This window comes from Magnolia sinica, chromosome 6, assembly GCF_029962835.1.
Source record: "Magnolia sinica isolate HGM2019 chromosome 6, MsV1, whole genome shotgun sequence".
Classification (NCBI taxonomy): domain Eukaryota; kingdom Viridiplantae; phylum Streptophyta; class Magnoliopsida; order Magnoliales; family Magnoliaceae; genus Magnolia; species Magnolia sinica.
The window spans coordinates 4,467,329-4,489,739 of NC_080578.1; the positions used below are offsets into that span (position 1 = coordinate 4,467,329).

General features: G+C 43.2%; 1 protein-coding gene across 2 annotated transcripts; it reads left to right on the forward strand.

Annotated features, from left to right (window-relative positions):
• The first annotated feature begins 535 nt into the window (after positions 1–535).
• LOC131248006 (alpha,alpha-trehalose-phosphate synthase [UDP-forming] 5-like) lies at positions 536–5,201 on the forward strand. 2 transcript variants are annotated; one of them, XM_058248037.1, is made up of 4 exons: positions 539–758; positions 1,336–3,511; positions 4,149–4,422; positions 4,706–5,201. In XM_058248037.1, exons 2-4 carry the CDS (start codon positions 1,524–1,526, stop codon positions 5,018–5,020), a joined length of 2,577 nt encoding a protein of 858 aa, XP_058104020.1. In that variant the 5' UTR covers positions 539–758; positions 1,336–1,523; the 3' UTR covers positions 5,021–5,201. The 2 variants fall into 2 exon arrangements, with proteins under 2 accessions (XP_058104021.1, XP_058104020.1); XM_058248038.1 differs by lacking the exons at positions 4,149–4,422; positions 4,706–5,201 and adding an exon at positions 3,894–4,111 and having other exon boundaries at positions 536–758.
• Positions 5,202–22,411: the final 17,210 nt, after the last annotated feature.

The following is a 22,411-nucleotide window of genomic DNA, read 5'->3' on the forward strand; positions in this document are numbered from 1 at the left end:
TCACAACGCTACTTCATCCGACCATTTGCTGTATTTTATCTTTAATCATCTAGTTGTAGACCTTGATTGAAGATCTAGGATATTTTATTTGGATGATTTATGGGTCTTCCCCAATCAACGCTTGGCTCATCAGATCAATGCTTCTGTGACCATGCACGTGTGACGGTTCAAATTATTTATCATATCTATCCTTCAGAAACAATCTTAACCGTCCATCTTCAAACCATCCAATCAGCGTGGTTCTTACACGACGGCGACTGCTGTGTAAGTAGGATCTAAAAGGACGGCACAGATCGATCGATTGGTCTACTCACATTCCACTGTGCACTTAGGAGTACTATAACTAAACAGTCAATCTGAACCGTCCAGTAATAACAGCTGACCCACTCCAAACTCCCAAGCCTAAGAAAGTTGGGTGGGCACGTTGTGTTGCCGTACAAAAGGCCATGGTTAACCATGGTTAGACCATGGGTTAACTACACTTGCTGTTTCTTTCACCATCACTCACTGAGAAAGAGAATCAAATACCGCCATCACCAGCTATCTTTCAGGGTCTAAAAAACATAAAAGGTAGAAAAAAGCTCTGTTTTTAATCTTTTCTTTCCACCAAAGAGAGAATCTCCACTCCTTAAAATGCAATCGTCTCCATGAATTCAATGCCTTTTTTCATGCACCTGTGTTGCAGCTGGTGACTTGGGAACACCCACTTGCATGATCTCTCTCTGAAACTCCCTGCAAATCCTCACGGCTCTATGTTTGTAAGATTAGTGAATGTTATTTTCTCTTCTTCTTCTTTTTTTGTCTGTTTGCTCTGGTTGTAGATGATTGTGTACTACTTCATGGAAGTGGGGTTGGTTTTTCATGTTGATTTCTTGAGTTGTGTTGTAGAATTCGTAGTGGGTAGATGGATTTGTGATGGATTTTTCATGTGGGTGGTGGTTTTTTGGAATGGTCTTGAAGGAGGATGTGATGGTATGTCGTGTTCCGGACGTAATTATAGGGAATTGTGGAGTCTGAATTGATTTTGATGTTAGGATCATCTGAATGGTAGTGTTGATTTCTGGAGTTTTTTCTTAAAAATTCATTTGGCTAGAATTAGCTTCTTTTGAACTTGGTTTTTCTTCGTTTCACTTGAATTGTCACTCTTTGGCAGTTTGGCGATTGAAATTGTTGACTAAATCCGGATGGGTTTTCTGAGTTTCTGTTAGTTTTTTTTTTTTTGGAAGATTTAGAGGCCTTTCTATGAATTTAATGTTGGTTAAGATGTTAGAAAGCTTTAGGTTTGTTGATCAATTCCAAAAGGGCTAATTTTGGTACTGTTCGAATGATTGGCAGGTGGATGATTTACTATCTGTTTATGGTGGGAGGTTTGAGTTTTTCATGCCCAAGACGATCTGATTAAGAGTCTGAAGATAACCCAAGGTTCTTGCCTCAAATGCCCAGTCCTGTTTTGGGTTTTTGGTAGGAATTTGTTGTATTAGGGAAGGAGAATAAGCAACTCGGATCAAAGCCTCTCTCCATCAATGGTTTCAAGATCTTATTCGAACCTTTTAGACCTGGAGTCTGGCAATTCCCCAACCTTCGGTCGTGTTGGGAAGAGGCTCCCAAGAGTTATGACAGTGGCTGGGATCATCTCTGAACTCGACGATGATAATTGCAACAGTGTTGGTTCTGATGCCCCCTCTTCAGTCTCTCAGGAACGAATGATCATCGTTGGAAATCAGCTTCCGCTCCGTGTCCATCGGAGGGCTGATGACTCAGGGTGGAACTTCAGTTGGGACGAGGACTCATTGCTCTTGCAGCTCAAAGATGGTCTCGGAGAAGATGTTGAAGTCATCTACGTTGGTTGCCTGAAAGAGGAGATTGACCCAAGTGAACAAGACGATGTCTCCCAGACGCTGCTCGACACATTCAAATGCCTTCCAGCCTTTCTCCCTCCCGACCTCTTAAGCAAGTTCTATCACGGTTTCTGTAAGCAGCAGCTTTGGCCACTCTTCCACTACATGCTCCCACTCTCACCTGACCTAGGTGGGCGCTTTGATCGGTCTCTCTGGCAAGCTTATGTCTCTGTTAACAAGATATTTGCGGACAAGGTAATGGAAGTGATTAGCCCAGATGACGATTTTGTGTGGGTGCATGACTACCATTTGATGGTTTTGCCGACCTTCTTGCGAAAGAGGTTTAACAGGGTGAAGCTCGGGTACTTCCTCCATAGTCCATTCCCCTCATCCGAGATCTACCGGACTCTTCCCGTTAGAGATGAGCTTCTCCGAGCCCTCCTCAACGCCGACCTCATCGGCTTCCATACGTTCGATTACGCCAGGCACTTCCTTTCATGTTGTAGCAGAATGCTTGGCCTTGCTTATCAATCTAAAAGGGGGTATATTGGGCTTGATTACTATGGACGCACTGTCAGCATTAAAATTCTCCCTGTGGGGATTCACATGGGCCAGCTTCAATCAGTTCTGAATCTTCCGGAAACTGAATCTAGAGTTGCTGAGCTTAGGGATCAGTTTCAGGGGCGGACGGTGTTGCTCGGGGTGGATGACATGGACATATTCAAAGGGATCAGCTTGAAGCTGTTGGCGATGGAGCAGTTGCTCATACAACATCCCGACTGGTTAGGGAAGGTTGTGTTGGTGCAGATTGCAAATCCTGCGAGGGGCCGAGGGAGGGACGTAGAAGAAGTGCAGTCTGAGACTTTTTCCATGGTGAAGAGGATAAACAAACAATTCGGAAAGCCGGGCTATGAGCCGGTTGTTTTGATCGATAGTCGACTTCAATTCTATGAGAGAATTGCTTATTACGTGATCGCAGAGTGTTGTCTTGTTACAGCAGTGAGGGATGGAATGAACCTCATACCTTACGAATATATCATCTGTCGACAAGGTAATGAGAAGTTAGATGAGACATTGCAACTGAACCCGTCCGTGCTAAAGAAGAGCATGCTTGTGGTTTCTGAGTTCATAGGATGTTCTCCGTCACTTAGTGGAGCCATCCGTGTGAATCCATGGAATATTGATTCTGTGGCGGAAGCAATGGATTCTGCTTTAGTAATGTCCGAATCAGAGAAACAGCTGCGGCATGAGAAACATTATCGGTATGTTAGTACCCATGATGTCGGATATTGGGCACGCAGCTTTTTGCAGGATCTTGAAAGGACGTGTCAGGACCACGTAAGGAGGAGGTGCTGGGGCATCGGTTTCGGCTTAGGATTCAGGGTCATTGCCCTTGATCCAAACTTCAGGAAGCTGTCGGTTGAGCATATAGTTTCTGCTTACAAGAGATCCAAGAACCGGGCCATTCTCTTGGATTACGACGGCACTATGATGCCTCAGACATCCCTCAACAAGACCCCCAATCCCAACCACATCAGCATTTTAAGCAGCTTGTGCAGGGATCCCAGGAATGTCGTCCTTCTTGTTAGTGGGAGAGACAAGGAGACTCTAAGTGAGTGGTTTTCGCCTTGTGAGAAGCTTGGAATTGCAGCTGAGCATGGCTACTTCATGAGGTATGTACATGTAATTTGCTCCATCAAATGTTCCTGTGGTGTTTGGATGCCAATTGAACTATTGAACTGAGTTGCCATTTGTTCAATTCATTATATATGAAATAATGCAAGTTGGGGTGGTGCAATTCTAATTGATGACGATGATCAAACCCCTAATTGCAACTCACTTCGTTTCGAATTGGACCAGAAATGCAATTGCAATTGGCTGGGTACTCATAACGAACTGGGAGGGTCTGTCCCCTACTTCAATCATTTAATCCTTGTCGAACTGAAATATTACAATTCATTTCAATTGAGCATCCAAACACAGAATTGTTTGCTCCATGCCTGCTTTATGAGGTTATGTACAATCTGAACCGTTTGATTGGTGGCCTGCAAATAGGTGGTTAAGAAAGAGATATGCCAATGCTCCCCACATTCAATGGAAAGGCCAACGATTGGGTGGTTAGGATTCTCCAAATCAGTGGTGTGAATCACTGAATCATAGGCCCCAGCCATACAACACAAAATCAGTGAACCCACATAAATCCTCTTGGTTGAACAGCACAGATTGTTTCCATCCAATACCAGAAATGCATTCTACGTCTTGAATCTACATTTCTTCCAACCACTGTCCTAATATTAATGCTGCATTCAGATTGAAGCATGATGCAGAATGGGAAACATGTGTTCCCGTGGTGGATTTCGACTGGAAACAGATTGCGGAGCCTGTTATGAAGCTGTACACTGAAACAACGGATGGTTCCACGGTAGAGACCAAACAGAGCTCACTCGCCTGGCATTACCAGTATGCGGATCCAGATTTCGGGTCATGCCAGGCTAAGGAACTTCTTGATCACCTCGAAAGTGTTCTTGCCAACGAGCCAGTTTCTGTCAAGAGCGGCCAACACATTGTAGAAGTCAAGCCACAGGTTAGAAGAGGACTTGGGCTGTGTTTGGACACATCATTCAATTGGATTGCAATAATTGGTTCAACAATAGGAAAATGGCCAAATTGTAATTGCCCTTGGCATTCATAAAAATGAAGTAGCCCCCAAATTGCAGTTACAATGCTTTCAAGTCCAATTTGAGTTGAAAGTGCACCCAAATGCGGCCTTTATCTCCAATAGCTACTTCGGCTATAAAGAGACGAGACTATATGATTTTCCTTTTGTTGTTCGCTTATTTCTATTCAATCTGATGTCATATATGCAGGGTGTGAATAAGGGTCTTGTAGCCGAACGCCTCCTGTCAATGATGTGTGAGAGAGGCATGCTGTCAGATTTCATTCTTTGCATCGGTGATGACAGGTCGGATGAGGATATGTTCGAAGTAATTGCCAATGCCATGGCGGGTCCTTCTCTGTCCCCCGTGGCGGAAGTATTTGCTTGCACGGTCGGCCAAAAACCCAGCAAAGCCAAGTATTACTTGGAAGATTCGGCAGAGATTGTGAGAATGTTGCAAGGCCTCGCAACAGCTTCAGACCAAGCAGCAAGAAATGCCGCTTCTCAAGCTTCCCATGATTATTAATCTTGATCAAAGCAGGTGGAATGCTTTTCTTCTTCTTTTCACTCTAGCTGTTGTTGTATTTGGTAAATGTCCACTTTAGATGTACATGTTTTCGACTATTTGCTGCCACATCTAGGTGTTTAGATTATTCCTTGTGAAGGCTATCTTTTTTCAATTTTCATCTACCCTCGTCTTTTGACTAGTTATGTTCTAATCTGGATTTGGTAATCATATTCTTGTGATATTGGTTATGCAGATAAAATGTCCAACCAGAGAATTTTGCATTGCAAGTTTGGTCTTAGTTTGTACAAGTTGGGCCCTTGGTTATGTAATCCAAACTGATGATGTGATGGGCCTCAACATGGATGCCCCATGCATAAAAGATTTCCCAGATTGCAGGACCTTAGACGTCTAATTGCACCCTATTTTGGTTGAATATGGGTTGGTACTGTATTTTCATACTAAACCTTGGTTTGAAGCCACCCTAGGCAAGTGGCAAACATAAGCTTCAGGGAAATGGGCCTTCCAGTCCAGGGAAGCTGGGACCCTATCTATTCTGGTTGTCTGGACATGGCCACACCCTTTTCGGTTATTTGACCAAGTGAAGGGCCCTCAGACCCAGATCAAGAAGACCACATCTGTCCATCGCCTCCCTTCCATCATACCGGTTGCCGCATTAGGATCACCCCCTGCTTCTCCTCTTGAGTCAGCATGGCGTTGAAGTCCCCCCCCCCCCCCCCCAAAAAAAAAGAAAAGCTGTTACACCTAGCCAACAAGTGAAGTTTTGGTGTGTGGGGCATATCATATAAATTGTTCGGATCACTGAACCGTGGCTCCATTGTGCAGTTTCATAACAGATTACTTGCCTCATTTAATTGATTGTGTGGTTGTTGAAAACATTGTTTTGCAAGAGCAAAAATGAAAATTGCATTGAGCTAGAGTTTTCTTTCTTCCATTTCTTTTTATTTATTTATTTATATTTTATTTTTATTTTTCCATTAAACTAAGATTTTACGGAGACCTTTTAACTAAATGAAAATCTTTGCTATCAAAAACCTTCAGTGTCGTTCCTCTGAAAATTTCAGAGTTCGACAATTATTAAGGAACTCATGTGGAGCATCAACAACCGATCTAACATGAACGGACAATTTAGACAAAAAAATCAGCAGCTCCATTTGCTTCCTGCTATGTTTGCACAATTCCCTTATCTTAGAAATTTTGCCATGTTTGAAATGTGGTTAATACATGTTCTACAGATACGGAAAAGGGTATTTTCTTTTAATACTGGTTGAGATGATGAAAATGTCTGCTGGATAACTTGAAGGTTTTTCTTGTGTCTTGTATAGAGGTGTATGTAATTCCCCTCGCTTTTTGTACGATATATGCTAGTGTTTTTCTTTCTTTCTTTCTGAAGAGCGATTACATTGGAACCCTGTCTAGCTCCATTCAGCAAATTGCAATGTCCCATTTCATTATCAATGATCCTGCCCTTAATTATCTGTAGAATGGGCCTTTCTTCCCATCTCAACTCCCCATTGTTTCTTCCCATGTATCCCTGTGCTGTTACCAAGACAAACGACAGATGTCCCTCCCTCCCTCCCTCCTCCTTATTGCGATCTCCTGGCCCGAATCCTGCCAATTGAGCCTCGTTTGAGAATTGTAATTGTAGAAGGCAGTCTTGAGTAGGAAAGCTTGTTACAGTTCTGCTGCAGCCAGGATAGTGTCCTTGGAAGCCACCAAATCTGTCAGTCATACTTGGGTAATGACTGTATTAACCAATGTCGCAATATTGCCGCACTTCTTCCCACTGAATGTTGACTGTATTAACCAATGTTTGTGTCTCAATGTTGGTTTCAAGTCTACTGATTGGGTAGGCTATGAACATCCGGTTTTTGTAACATTTTGGTTGACATGTCCCCTCACATGTACAGTAGAGAGCGGGCTCTGTTCTAATGGTTGTTTGTTAGGTAAATTTAGTAAAGAAAAATGATGGGTTATGGATGTGAAAACTTTTAATACAAACGTCAGAATAGAGACATCGGAATGCAAGAAATTCAGTTCGTCCCTCAACTAGATGTTAAATGCACTGATGTAAGAGAAAACAGTTATTAGCATGTATTCTCCTGTACAACTGACTGATTAGATTATTTTTTAAAAATCCTGCATGAACTGATTAGATTTTTTTTCATACATTAGGCATTTGCCTACAGTAGCCTGTAACACATCTACATGTAGGCCTACTTCTTTCAACAAAAAATACAAGGAAAATTACTTCTCTTTACAAAGTATCAGAGTTTTTTTGGGCTTGATTTTTTTTTTTGTGGACTCTGACGTTTCCGGCCATCTTCCTCCCCACAGCCAATGAAAGCTGCTGGAAGAGATATTTTCTTGCCGGAATCTGCACTCTAGGTCATCTTCCTCGACAGACATTGCCCTCCCAGTGCGAGCCCTCAATTGGAGACCTGCAATCCGTGTTTCCCTCCCAGCGCATGTCCTCTTTTGGCCCCACAGCGATGCTGTCTTCCCCAACCGCCGCGAGCACCCCCGTTGGTCTCGATTAACAACCTGCTGGCTGCACTGATTCGTTGGCTGCTCAAATCAACGAACCCCATTGGCTTCAGAGAACCCTTACTGCATCAATCATATCACACTCTCTTGCTGCAATTTCTGGCTACATTGATTCGTCTGAACCCACCGTCCCTTGCCACCGCTCCCGCTATTAGCATGTCTCCTCTTCCACAGTTCCCAGTATTTCTGTCCAACAGGGACCTCGCTGCATCCTTTTTCCATCATCTGATTCCCGTCTCCCGAACCCCGGTGATCAACATCAACGACAACACCGTCTTCCCCCGCATTGTGTCCTGCATACGATCCTTCATTGGGATTGTATATTTTGCAATGCCAAAGGCACCATGTCATCTATCTTAAAGAAATTCATTTACCTTCCACAATGGCGAACTTACTCCGTCTTCTGAAACATCCAGTGTCTCTGCCCCACTCAATCTTGATCCATCGCACCCTTGTTACCTTCATCACTTTGATCAGTCTGGGATTATGATAGTCTCCCAACCTCTCACAGGCGACAAGTATGCTACTTGGAGTCGTGCCACTCTTGTTGCCCCTTAGTGCAAAAAATAAACTTTGTTTGTTGATGGTTCATATCTTCCACCACCTACTAATTCTCCCAAATTTGCCCTTTAGAATCGTTATAATCACACACCTACTAATTTTCCCAAATTTGCCCTTTAGAATCGTTATAATCACACAGTTCTCTCTTGAATACTCAATGCTTTCATTGATGGTGCATTCGACGTTTGGAACGATTTGTGCGATCGCTTCTCTCAAAGTAATGCACCTTACATATTTCAACCTGAATGTTCCCTTTGTTCCCATGCACAAGGTCAATCCACTATTGCCACATGCTTCTCTCAGTTAAAAAGTTATTGGTATGAATTATCTTCTTATTCTTCCTTTACTTATATGCACTTATTGGGCTGCCAAGGATCGTTCTTCTTGTCAACAAGAGAGACTCGTGCAATTTCTAATGGGCCTTAGTGAAAGTTATTCTGCCATTTGTAAAAACTTCTCATGAATCCTCCTCCGACTATCAGCAAGGCATATTCTTTACTTCTCCGGGTAAAAAACAACAACTGGAAGTCTCTATTCCCCACTTGCCTTCCACTGATGCTACCGTGCTTCTTATAGCCAACAACTGTCCTACTACTAGGCCTTCCCGTGATTTCGGGCAAAATTCTTCCAAAGACAATCGCCCTCAGCTTGGCCCTCATCCTACTCGTGACCATTGTAGCTGGGTTGGTCACACCAAAGACAAATGCTATGCCCTCCACGACTATCCTCCTGGACATTGCCTGCGTGACTCTTCCTCAATTGCCCCACTAGCTCACGTTGGCTTAGTTTTAGAGGCATCCACAGCTCCTGCCTTTATTTCAGATCAGTATAGTCAAATCTTGTCACTGTTCAATAAAAGTAGTTCAGAACCTACGGCATATCTTGCAGGTAATATTCCGTCTTTCCCCCTCTTCTTTCTGGATTATTGATACCAGTATAACTAATCACATGACTCATACTCTTTGTTATATTCTTTTCTGTTAGACAGGCCACATTCCTTGTATAGAAGATTTTGTATTTATCATCTTACTTTGTATAGTCATTGTAAAACTCTATATATTCAACCCTTTAGGGTTGTCTGAAATACAGAAAAATAAAAGGAGAATCATTCTCCCCAAAGCCTTCATTGTTTTTGGTTTGTTTATGTGGTATCAGAGCAATAACGATCCTAATCCGGTATCTCTTCATCACCGGCCCCACCGTCTGTCAGATCCGGCCCTCCCCTGATCGATCCGGCTCGTCCCTTGTCAGATCCGGCCATGCCCTGTCAGATCTGGCCCTCCCCACACTCGTCCGATCTTCCCCAAGCCTGTCTGCACGTCCCTGCGCATGTCCGATCCCTGCTACACCTGCTGCGCTCGCTCCTGCTGCATCTGACCCCTCTTGCTGCGCACGCCCCTGCTGTGCTCGCCCCTACTGCATTCGATCACTTTCGTTCGCACGTACGTCTGTACCTACTGCGTCCGCACTTACATCTAATCCCTACTGCGCCTCCTACTGCGCACGTCCTGCTGTCTCTGTCCAAACCCTTTTACTATTCTGATATGTTGTCGTTTGCTGGTTACGGTTCTGATCCGTTTGTTGGTGATATAAATCCTGCTGCTGATTGTTGTTCTGATCTGTTTGGTGGTGATATAAATCGTGTTCTGATCTGTTGCCGTTTGTTGGTTACGGTTTTAATCTGTTTGGTGGTGATATAAATCCTGTTGCTGATTATTGTTCTGCTCTATTGCTGTTTGCTAATTGCTGTTCTGATCTGTTTGGTGGTGATATAAACCCTTTTGCTGATTGCTGTTTTGATCTGTTGTTGTTCTATTGCCTACAACCAACTCTCCTGCTGCAAGGTACCTTCTTCCTTGGCGTAGTTTATATCTTTTCCTATTTATGGACAAAGACTCCCGTACAGAGGCCCCACGATGTAGTTTCGATGGCACCAATTACAATCTATGAGCCATCCACTTTCAAAGTTTTCTCAAGGGTCGTGGTTTGTGGGGACTGATTGATGAATTTGTTACTGTTCCTGCTTCCACCGATGCCGACAGAATGGCTAATTGAGAAATGAAAAATGGACAGATTATTACTTGGATTCTTGATTCCATCGATCGATCAATAACTGTTGGCCTCACGCCACATCGCACTGCTAAGGCTATGTGGGAGCATCTCCAGACAATATATCAATAGAGTAATGCGGCTAGGTTATACCGCCTGGAACAAGATCTGGTTCACCTTACTTAGGGTGACAAAAGTATTCAATCTTTTTACTCTACAATGGTTACAATTTGGACAGAGATGGCTATGATGGATCCCGACCTCCTAAATGACTTTAAAATATTCTACACAATGAGCGAGAGTGCGCAAGTTAGACAGTTTTTTATGAAACTGCGTCCGGAATTTAAGCATTGCAGGGCTGCTCTCCTGAACCGTAGCCTAAATCCTTCAATGAATTCGGTTATTAATGATTTATTAGCCGAGGAACAACGATTGCAGGTCCTCTCTCAGGGGACATCTCAGGGACTATCTAACCTGACACTTACTGTATCCACCTCTGCACCAAACCGTGGTTCCACTCCTTTAACTTGTTGCGGTTGTAACAAAGTGAAACATATCATCGCTCAGTGCAAAGATTGGTGCGCGTATTGTCGAAAGACTGGTCATAGTCTTCAGGACCGTCGTTCACGTGCCTACGCATCCTCATTCGGCCGTGGACGTGGTGGTCGAGGTCGTGGCAGTGGTCGTGCTCTTTCTGCTACTTCTGTGAGTACTTCTTCCGAGCCTTCTGTTAGTGATACTGCATCCACTGGTTCTTTTGAAGGTTTTTCCTCACCTTTAACTCCTGCGATGCTCCAGCAGATCATGCAGGCCCTTTCTGCGGCCGGTATGTCAGGTATAACCGCATCTTCTCCATGGTTCTTCGATTCTGGTGCTTCAAATCATATGACTGATGATGTATCTCATTTTTGTAATATTCGTCCCTACACTGGCAATCAGGCTATTTCTACTGCAGATGGAACTAAACTACCAATTCAGTCCGTTGGTTCCTTAAATTTCTCTCTTTCTGACCATCGTCAATTTACCCTTCGTGATGTTTTTCATGTCCCTAAACTCTCCTCAAATTTAATTTCTATTGGTCAACTTACATCCAATAACTGCTTAGTCATATTTCTTCCAAATTGTTGTTTTGTGCAGGATCTGGCAACAAGAAAGGTACTTGGGAAGGGTAGGCGGCATGGATGTTTGTACGTGTTGGACTTTCACTCATCCGTTACTCGCGCTCGTTGTTTCTTCTCTCCCTCTTCCTCGGATATTTGTTTGGCAAATAAAATGTGAAAACTCTAGCACTTTCGCCTGGGTAATCCACATTCTGATCGTTTGATTCAGCTCTTTTCTTCTAGCATGTTAGGGAATATTTCTCTTAATAAAAGTGGTTTGAATTATTCTTGTTCTTCTTGTTGCCTTTCAAAAAGTAAGTGTATTCCCTTTCCTCTAAGTACTACAAAATCATCATCTATCTTTGAACTGGTGCATACGGATGGTCGGGGCCCTTCCCCAATTATGTCTCTTTCTAGACTACGATATTATGTTATATTCATTGATGATTTCACCCGTTACACCTAGATTTACTTTCTGCACTCCAAGTCGCAGGTGTTTGAAAAATTCAAAATATTTCATTCTATGATGGATACACAATTTCAAGTAAAAATTCAAACTCTCCGCTCTGACTCAGGGGGAGATTATCTCTCCACAAATTTTCGTACATATCTTCAGGGTCATGGGATTACTTATCAGACCACCTATTTTGATACTCCACAACAGAATGGGGTGGTTGAACAAAAAAAATCGTCATATTGTTGAAACTGCCAATACCTTAATGACAGCTATGAGTGTTCCTCTTTCCTTTTGGGCGGAAGCTATAATGCATTCAGTCTACTTGATTAATCGGTTGTCAACCACAGTCCTGAATAGTAAATCTCTCCACTTTGTTCTTACCGATTCTCTTCCTACATATTCCACATTTCGTGTTTTTGGTTATGTATGTTATGTTCATCTAGCATCATGTGAACGTAACAAACTTTCCCTAAAATTAGTTAAATGTATGTACTTGGGATTTAGAGACATTGAAAAGGGTTTTCGTTGCTATGATCCGGTCTCTCGTTGTCACGCCCCAAACCTGAAAATCGGATTCATAGGAATCTCGATCGCCGAATCCGGTGCCGACAGCCTCCGTAGTACCCCATTCTCGGCTCCTAGCATCCATATGCCAGATTCCGATCCTGGGATCCTACAAGGAGGATTTTTTTTTTCAATATGCATTTAACTCGTAATAAGCATAACCACAAGATTACCCAATTCACAAAGGCAACATCATCACATATCCACTAATATAATCATTTGAGTATAATGCTGAAAGGGAAATACATAAATTGCAGATCAAGCTCCAGAAGACCACTGTACGCTCCATGCTTGACACTGCTGCAACCTAACATCACCTGCACGCATCTATCGTGCATAAGCTTATAGAAAGCTTAGAGGGTGGTGTAAGTGTGTGCACAAGGTAAGTGCCAAGTATTCAATATAATGCCATAATTATACAATACCGGAAGTACTGGTAATCCATAAATCGTACAATGTCGGAATAAGCAGAAATACTGATAAGATCATAAATTATCAGAGTAAACAGAAATACTGACAAAGTCATAAATCACACGATAACAGAGTAAGCGAAAATACTGACAAGTGCATAAGTCATACAATATTAGAATACGCAATATAAATCAGTTATGCAAATGAAGAGTCCTAGAGAGCTAAATATCAGATGCAGATGATGCAATGCAATATACATTCCTGATAAGTAAAACAAACAACGTCAGCTGTACCACATGCCGCGGATGTAATGCAACATGCAGTGCAAATGGAATGACCATGCTGGAGTGTGAAGTCGGGATGGTACTACATGGTATCGCAGGCTATGGGGTTCATCACAATGGACTTCTATCCAAACTAGTCACATACCTAATTTGAATAGTCAGACTCAATGTGGTAAACTCCTAATCTCAGGTTAGTCGCGCGCCCCAACCGAAATCCTGTCCATTGTGAAGGTACACTTAACAAATAGTTGCACACCACCAGCCCGAGTGGATATTGAATGAATGAATGAATGAATATGCAACTCCTGCTCAATAAGTCTACATATCAGTACTGTTCATCCTTGGGATCATCACCGGGGTTTAGTACACTCCAAATGGCATTGCCGCTCTCCCAGCCGCACAGTCCAAGTGAGCGTAAGAAACCTCACTATCCATCTGGCCAATAGTCTGCTAATACCTATTCGGCACGTCGATAGCGGACCCATTCATGAGCTGGTCAAACTTAGCTTAGTAATGCCCCTTGCTCTTGGGCGGGTAAGGCAACACCCCCTCCCAACCGACCACGACACTGGGAGACGCGACCTTCTGGTATTCGGCACTTGGGCGTTTATATATCCACTCGGTCTCGATGTTGGGGCGTCCTTCGGTACTAAGAGGGTTTAGGGATTTTCACCCAGGGCCATCTATAGCAGCCCGATGCTAGAACAAATTTCCGGTGTCTCGTCTAGCTATCCACGATATGCCTGTGGAGGCTACGGCCCTGATATCGTTAAGGCGTACAGTAATCATAATGCAAGATGCATGAGTCATACAATCCAGTCATGCATCAATCCTGCGCATACCGTGCGCTCACGTGAGATAACCTTCGCCTATCAGGGAGTCTCATAACAACATGATCAATGACATATGCAATGATCAACCACATCTCATAACAAATATGCAGATGATGCGTATGGGCATGTATCATGATGCTATGTTGTCACATACTCATAATCGGTATCATCAACCCGCATCAACAATCGGCCTCGACAATGTGGACATTTAACCAACATCGCCTCTAAGGAATGACCTACATAGAGCCAAACATATAATGAGCCCACAGCCTCACACAAAGGTCTGATATACAACACAATGAGCATTACTCAAGGGCCACATATACGCAATAGGTGGGCCCTGCTCATGGGCCTCAAATACATGACGTGTGGGCCCTGCACATGAGTTTCGAATACATCAAATAGGCCATGCATTATGGGCTTAATACACATCACAATGGACTTTGCCCATGGGCCACGAATACATCATAATGAGCCTTGCCCATGGGCCTTAAATACATCACAATGAGCCTTATTACATAGACCTCCTATTCACATTAGGCCTTAAACACGGGCTGAATACACATCACAATAGGCCTCAACTATGGGTCGCGTATATATCATATAGGTCTCGACAATCGGCCTCAGCATTCAAAATCGGCCTTAACAATCGGAATCGATACTCAGAATTGGCCTCGATACTTGGCCTCATATATATCAAATGGGTCACGATAATCGGAAATTGGCCACGTCAATCGGAATCGGTAATCCGTCACGATAATCGGCCTCGATCACTAATCGGCAATCGGCCATGACAATTGGAATCGATCGATAATTGACCTTGATCGATTATCGGCAATCGATAATCGGAAATTGGTAAATCGGCCACATCAATCGGAATTGGCCTCAAGACGGGGATTCATAGATGGGTGGCCGATGATGGTCCAAGCAATATCAATGGGGTCCATTCGTTTGGAGTAATCCACGAAAATGAGCCTATCCTGGCCTAAAGGAAGGTCACAATGTGTACATTTAACCATCACTGCCCATCAATGTGGACATTTAACCATCATTTCCCATCAATGTGGACATTTAACCAACATTGCTCCCATGCAGTGGCCCACATAGAGCCAAACGTACAGTGGGCCCACGGCCTCACACAAGGGCCTAATATACATCACATTGGACCTCGCCCATGGGCCTCGAATACATCACATGGGCCTCATCATACGGGCCTAATCATACATCACCATGGGCCTTGAATACATCACATGAGCCTCAACCATGGACCGAGAATATGTCTCAATGGGCCTTATCACATGGGCCGAAAATATATCACAGTAGGCTGCATTACATCAAGCAGGCCGCATGCATCCACGGCCGCACCAATGGGCCTCACCAAACGGGCCACAAATACATAACAATGGGCCTCGACACATGGGCCATAAATTCAACAAGTGGGCCGCATCAATAAAACACGTACATCATGGTAGGCCCACTGTCCCATGCTGGACGGTGCAGCAGATACATCGCCAAGATGGGCCCCAAGTCCAGGGATGGACGATGTGGATCCAATAAATACATCAAGGCGTGGTCCACATCAAAATGGATGGACGGAGTAGATACAACACGTACATTATGTGGGGGCCACAAGAATGGACGGCGTGAATATACAGCATGTATATCACGGTGGGTCCCACTATGATGTGGGTGAGAGCTTGGACTACATCTAAAATTATTTCAATAGTTGCAGGTGCAACATGCGTATCACTGTACACTATCATAGGGGTACAGGGCTCACTAATGTGATCAGCACGGTCCAAACATTGCGCAGGTAAATTGGCATCATCCAAACATTGTCCATGTAAACCAGCACCATCCAAACATTGCCTAGGTACATAAGCACTGTCCGAGCATTGTCCAGCACCGTCTAAACACTCTAGACGGTGTGGATACGAAACATACATCGAGGTGGGGTCCGCAGCACCACCCAAACACTATCCGGCACCGTCTAAGCATTTTGGATGGTAGGGTTGAAACAAATACATTAGGTGCGTTCTACAGCACCAACACTGTCCTATGCACAGATGGTGCAGATAAAATCTATATGCATCTAGGTGGGTCCCATCCTATCTGAATGAAGGACGGCTAGGATATACATCACATGCATCAATGGTGGGCTACAGAACTTGATGGCGTCAACTGCCGGGTAGGCGATTGGATAGACACATACTTCATGATCGGCCCGGAGGATTTGCTGATGTCCCAACGGATGGACGGTAGGGATATAATACATACCCATGATCAGACCCACATCTTACTGATGTCCATACAATGGATAGTTGGATATAGCACATACATTATGTGGGACCCACAGAACTTGCTGACGTCAGTCCAACAGCTATCTGCTACTGGATGGACAGTCTTGATAAAACACATATATCATGTGGGCCCTACACCACGTGTGAGACTGACGGGCTGGATCACCATCGTCTAGCCAATCCGTTCCATAACAGGTGGTTCCCACGTGGGCCACCATAATGCTTGTCAACCTTATATAATATAATATATTATATTATAAGTATATATTATAATATGTTAAAATGCGGCCTTATGTTAAAATAATATAATATATTATACTATAAATGTATATTATAATATGTTAAAATGCACATGAAAGATTCTGGCGTCCAGCGTCCGGTCTGAACGAACGGTCTGGATGTTGGAACGCATACATTGATGTGGGGCCACCTCCACACGTGCAGCACGTGTGGGGTGGGCCCCACACGCCTGCCAAGTGTATGGATGGCATGTATAAATCACGTACATCAAATGGGACCCACAAAACTTCCTGGCGTCTTTCACAGAAGTCATATACATGGTGTATTCGTACACCAGCCAATCCTCATGCAGGTGGGTCCCACGTGGGGCCCACCATAACGTTTATCTTTCATCCCATCCGTTGATAAGGTCACACAGACCTAAATAATGAGGAAAAACAAATTTCATATTTCCAAAACTTCTGGTACCCAGTGAGGGTTTCAATGGTAGAAGTTCAATCTCTGCTGTTTGGTGGGGTGGGCCACCTGAGTGCCGTGAACAGCTGACTTTTTGGCCTGTCCAAATAGTAAAAGGGGGCCATCAAATGGGCAGTGTTGATGTTCAAAACGCATCATGGTGGGGCCCGCAGTTGGGGCCGTGGGTCCCTGCTAGCTCAGCGTCCACGCAGACGTTGCTGCATCCTCTGGTCAGCGGCACCTGCTGCTGCTGCCTCACGTTTTTTGTTTTTTTTTTTAAAATAACAAATTTCTGGGGTTTTTCATACGTGGGCCCGTATCGGTCAGATCCACTCCAGCCATTGGTTCCTACGGCTCATTACAGGCTAAATGAGCCCAATATCCGAGGTATTTTGGCGTATGGAAAACTTCAAAGTGCATTTTAGTGGTAAGAACCCCTATTCTCTACACTATGGCTTGCCAGATAATCTGAATGGCTTCATTTTTTTTGGCTCAATGTCTAAAATGTTATGAGGAACTGGATGGACGGTATGGATTGAATTCATACTTCCTATCCCAAACACAAATTATAAATAATATATTTTTATTTTATTTTATTTTATTATTATTTTTTTGTTAGTTTGTTACTACACACCCCTATCAGTACACGCAGTCCATGTTAGCTATACCCTGCTTCATGTCTAGCGTCCAGGGACGCTGGATGGCATGGATAAACACAACATCATGATGGGTCCCACGTATGCGTGGCCCATGCTTCATCAAGGTGGGTCCCACATGAACGTGGCCCACCTAATGGGTCTGATTTTTGTGTTTTCTTATCATCCATAAGGTAGGGTCCACATAACTTGGACGGTTTGGATAAAACCTACATCAAGGTGGGGTCCATCCAAGTGGGCCACACATCACACAAAAATGAGAGAGAGAGAGAGAGAGAGAGAGAGAGAAGCACCCACCTCTAATTCAACTCCTTCCTCAATTCCTCGGGTCCTCAAGCCTTTTAGGATATTTTTCAACAGTGGAGATGAGCTTCTAATGACAGGATTGAAGGGGATCTAAGGTGAATGTGGCTAGAAATAGGAGGGCTGCCATGAACGTTTTCAGCTTCTCTTTTGCTATGGGAGAAAATGAAGAAGAAGAAGAAGAAGAAGAAGAAGAGAGAGAGAGAGAGAGAGAGAGAGAGAGAGAGAGAGTAATTAATTCATGTAAGGCCATAAATGCTAGGGTTGACTCATGGGGAAAATAAATGCCATAATTGCTTGTAAGCATTTATTACTTGGCATGAGGTGATGACATCATCCCATGATAACCTAGGAAATGGTGCTATTGTGATATGTAGGCCCCGCAAATGTGTGGTCCACAGTTATTACAATGCGCGAGCTACATCTCATGATCTAAGCGTCGCATTGACGCACAAGATGCGGTGTTGGAATCGCGGCGTCGGCGTAATCGCAATGATATAGGTCTCAGGTTGAGTCGACTCAGATCGACATGACGTGACTCAAGGTTGCGCGTAAACACCGATAATAGACTGCGGGTCTCAAACAAGCCCCTCATGCATGGTTCCAACGTTTTCATGTTGTTACAGGAGTTGGCTTTACTCAAAGTGGTCATGATCCATCATTATTCTTATGCACCTCTGAGCACGGTATCGTCATTGTTCTCGTATATGTTGATAACCTACTTCTGACTGGTAACGATGATACTGGCATCTTGGTTTTAAAGGAAGTTCTGAAGTCATCCTTCAAGATGAAAGACCTGGGTCATTTGACAAACTTTTTTGGACTTAAATTTTCGCGTTCTATACGTGGAATCCTGATCAGCCAGCATAAATATACCAAAGATCTTCTCACCTTAGCCTCCTTAACGGATCAGAAGACAGTTCAGACTCCTTTGGAACTTAACGTTCAATATGGCCGTGACGATGGTGAACTCCTTGCGAATCCTACCTTATACCGTCGGTTGGTTGGGAGTCTAGTTTACTTAACAATGACTCATCCTGATATTGCCTACGCGGTCCAAGTTGTCAACAAATTTGTTTCTGCTCCTCGAACCCTTCATATGACTGCAGTATTGCGCATCTTACGGTATTTGCGTGGAACTTCGGATCGATCTTTGTTCTTCTCCTCTACGGCCCCTTTGGACCTTCATGCTTATTCAGATGCTGATTAGGCCGATTGTACTCTCATACGCAGATCTACCACTGGCTACTGTGTGTTTTCTTGGCACTTCTCTCATCTCTTGGAAATGTAAGAAGCAGACCACTGTTTCCAAATCAAGCACAGAAGTCGAGTATAAAGCAATGTCAGCAGCTTGTAGTGAGATTATCTAGTTACGTGGACTTCTTTCTGACTTGGGCGTTCATCTATAAGATCCTACTCTACTCCATGTAGATAATCTGAGTGTCATTCAGATTGCCTCAAATCCAGTTTTTCATGAACGGACAAAGCATATTGAAGTTGACTGTCACTTCATCCGCGAGAAGTTTCAGTCTCGGATCATTTCGCTACCACATGTCGCATTCCATGATTAGTTTGCCGACATTCTCACGAAGTCCCTCACTTCTGCACGATACTCATTTTTAGTTAGCAAACTATTACTTGTTGATGACAAGCATTAGTTTGAGGGGGGATGTTAAACAAGCTACATTCCTTGTATAGAAGATTTTGTATTTATCATCTTACCTTGTATAGTCGTTGTAAAACTCTTTATATTCAACCCTTTAGGGTTATCTGAAATATAGAAAAAGAAAAGGAGAATCATTCTCCCCAAAGCCTTCATTGTTTTTGGTTTGTTTCCATTTTCTACCTGCTACATTTCCTTCAGTTAATTTACCTGATGGTCATCTTGCCAAAGCCACCCATGTTGGGTCCACAACTCTCAAACCCTATATACATTTTGTTGACGTTTTGTGTTCCCTCTTTTCGATTCAATCTTCTTTCAGTTAAGTCAATTGACTCGATATTTTAGCTGCTTTGTTACCTTTTACCTTGATTTTGTCTCTTTCAAGATCTAGCTTCAAAGGCGGTGATTAGATTGGATAAGGAGCACAACGATATCTACCACTTTTTTCCCATGACTCATCGATTGCCCTCTCTATCACCCATTTCATTTTTCTAGCATTATGAGGTTTGGACATCTCTCATTTGATCATATTTAAAAAATAGCTACCATCATTTCTTCTCTTTCATTTTTTGTTGTGCGGGATGCCTTGGATTATGCCAGTCTGAGAGTCGATGCAAGGCTCTATCGGTCGGATCGACAATCTGTCGATCCGACCCACAGAGTGCATGTTTTCTCAAGAGCATAGCAGATTTTGTCGGTCCGAGTCGGTTTGATCGAAAGGGGGTTGTCGGTCCGATCGACAAGCTCTGGTTTAGTTACACGATTTTGCGGAAATCGGGATATTTAAGCCTAATTGCAATTAGGGCTTGGTAATTACGAGTGTTTTCTCTCTAGGGGCAATGGTTGTACGATGTGAGAGGTTTCTCTATACTTGTAAGGCTTAAGAATGGATTTTCTCAAGGGGATAGGGTTTTCCTAAGTGTGCATCGCAAGGGGAGATTGGGTTATTCTGTAATTGGAGGAAGTGAATGGTGTAAACTCTAAGGCTTTTGATTATATTGGAGATCTTTGTTGCATTGTGCCGTGGTTTTTTCTTGTAAGGGTTTTCCATGTAAAATCAGTGTGTTCCGTGTTTGCTTGCTTAATTGTTTTGGTTATTTTAGTTATTTAGTTGTTCTGTCTTCGTTGAATGTGCTTCTGCAAAGCAAAGGTTCAACAATGTTGTTAGATCCAAATTTCTAATACCTATGGTTGATTTGGATTTGTTGTGGCTTGGAATTACATCATAGTGGTGTGAGAGGAGCTAATTAACTTTGACATTTTCAAATAATTTCCATTGCAATGTTTGCGCTTTAGTCAAACAAACTCGGGTTCCTTTTTCTTCTGGTTCTATCACTATTACTTGGACTTCTACTTTAATACATTGTGGTGTTTGGGGACCATATTCCATCTCATCTCATTAAGGGGCTTCGTAATTTTTAATTATTGTCTAAGGGTGCCAGTTAGGGTTGGGCCTTAGCCAGAGAGAGAGAGAGAGAGTTTCTCAGTTGTTCAATCTGTCATCAACAGTGAGATTGAGAGCAGGAGATGCTACACTTTTATTTTTACTTTTATTGGAGGCCCCTACCATAAGGGGGGGGGGGGGGGGGGGGGGGGAAGGGGGCAACTTTAGGTTCGGCTGATGGGCTATTGTCCGTGGTTCAAGCCTGGCCCGTTAAAAAAGGCGGCTTGAGTTTTAAGCTCCAGCTTAGCCCTCAGGCCTGATACTGCCCAAATTGAGGCGGGCCAAGCCTGAAAACTCAATGGGCCAACCCAGCCTATTGACAACCCTATTATTGTTGATGATTTTCCTTGTGCTACATGGAAATATCTTACTCATGCCATTTGAATCTGATGCTAAGATTTTCTTAAAATCATTCTTTGCCATGGTTACAACTTGATTTGGTAAACATATTAAATGGATATGCAATTGTAATGTCATGAAATTTTTTCCTCTTGATCTTCGCACCTATTTTGCTGAACTGGGCATTAGTTAACAACATTCTTATGTTGCCACCTCACAACAAAGTAGAGTTGCCAAACGCAAACACCATCACATCCTTGAAGTAAGTTGCCCTCGCACTTTGCTTTCATGATCTTCACACCTATTTTGCCGAATTGGGCATTATTCATCAACATTCTTATGTTGCCACCTTACAACAAAGTAGAGTTGCCAAACGCAAAAACTGTCACATCCTTGAACTTGCCCTCGCACTTTGCTTTCATGCTCACATTCCTCTTGAATTTTAGGAGAATGTATCTTAACCACCACTTAGCTCATCAACCATATGTCAACCTCCCTCCTTTCTGAGAACACACATTTTTTCATCCTCTTCAACAAACCTCCCTCTTACATCCATCTTTGTGTTTTTGGATGTCTCTACTACACTTCCACCTTATTATCAAGTCATTAGGATAAATTTCAACCAAGTGCCTGAAAATTCATCTTCGTTAGTTATCATTTTGCTAAAAAAAGGATATTGGGTTGTCACCTTACTTCCTGAGAGATATTCACAACCTGCAATGTTGTTTTCCATGAAGACATCCTTATGCGGAGTTATCGTCTTCTCATTGTCTCATCCTTCCTGTACACTCACCTGATGAAGAAACCTTACCCATCCATCCCACTCCACTTGATTCATCAATGGAATTCATTTCTACACCTGCTTAGAATCCTCGTTGCTCCAACCAGGAAAAAGGTCTCCCAGCTTGGCTCCATGATTTCCATTGCTCGAATGTTGTCATGCCTCTTACCCACACCACAACATCTTCGAAAGCAACTCCATTTTCTTTAGCTAATTTTCTCTCATACAATAATTTTTTTCCTCATACAAAGTGTTAGTTGCTGGCATTTCTTCTTTGTTAGGACTTCTAAATTATTCTCAGGCTATGAATGATCCTCATTGGCGTGATACAATGGCAGTTCAAATAATGGCTCTCGAGCAAAATAATACTTGGACGCTCTCTCTTTTACCACCCGGCAAAGTT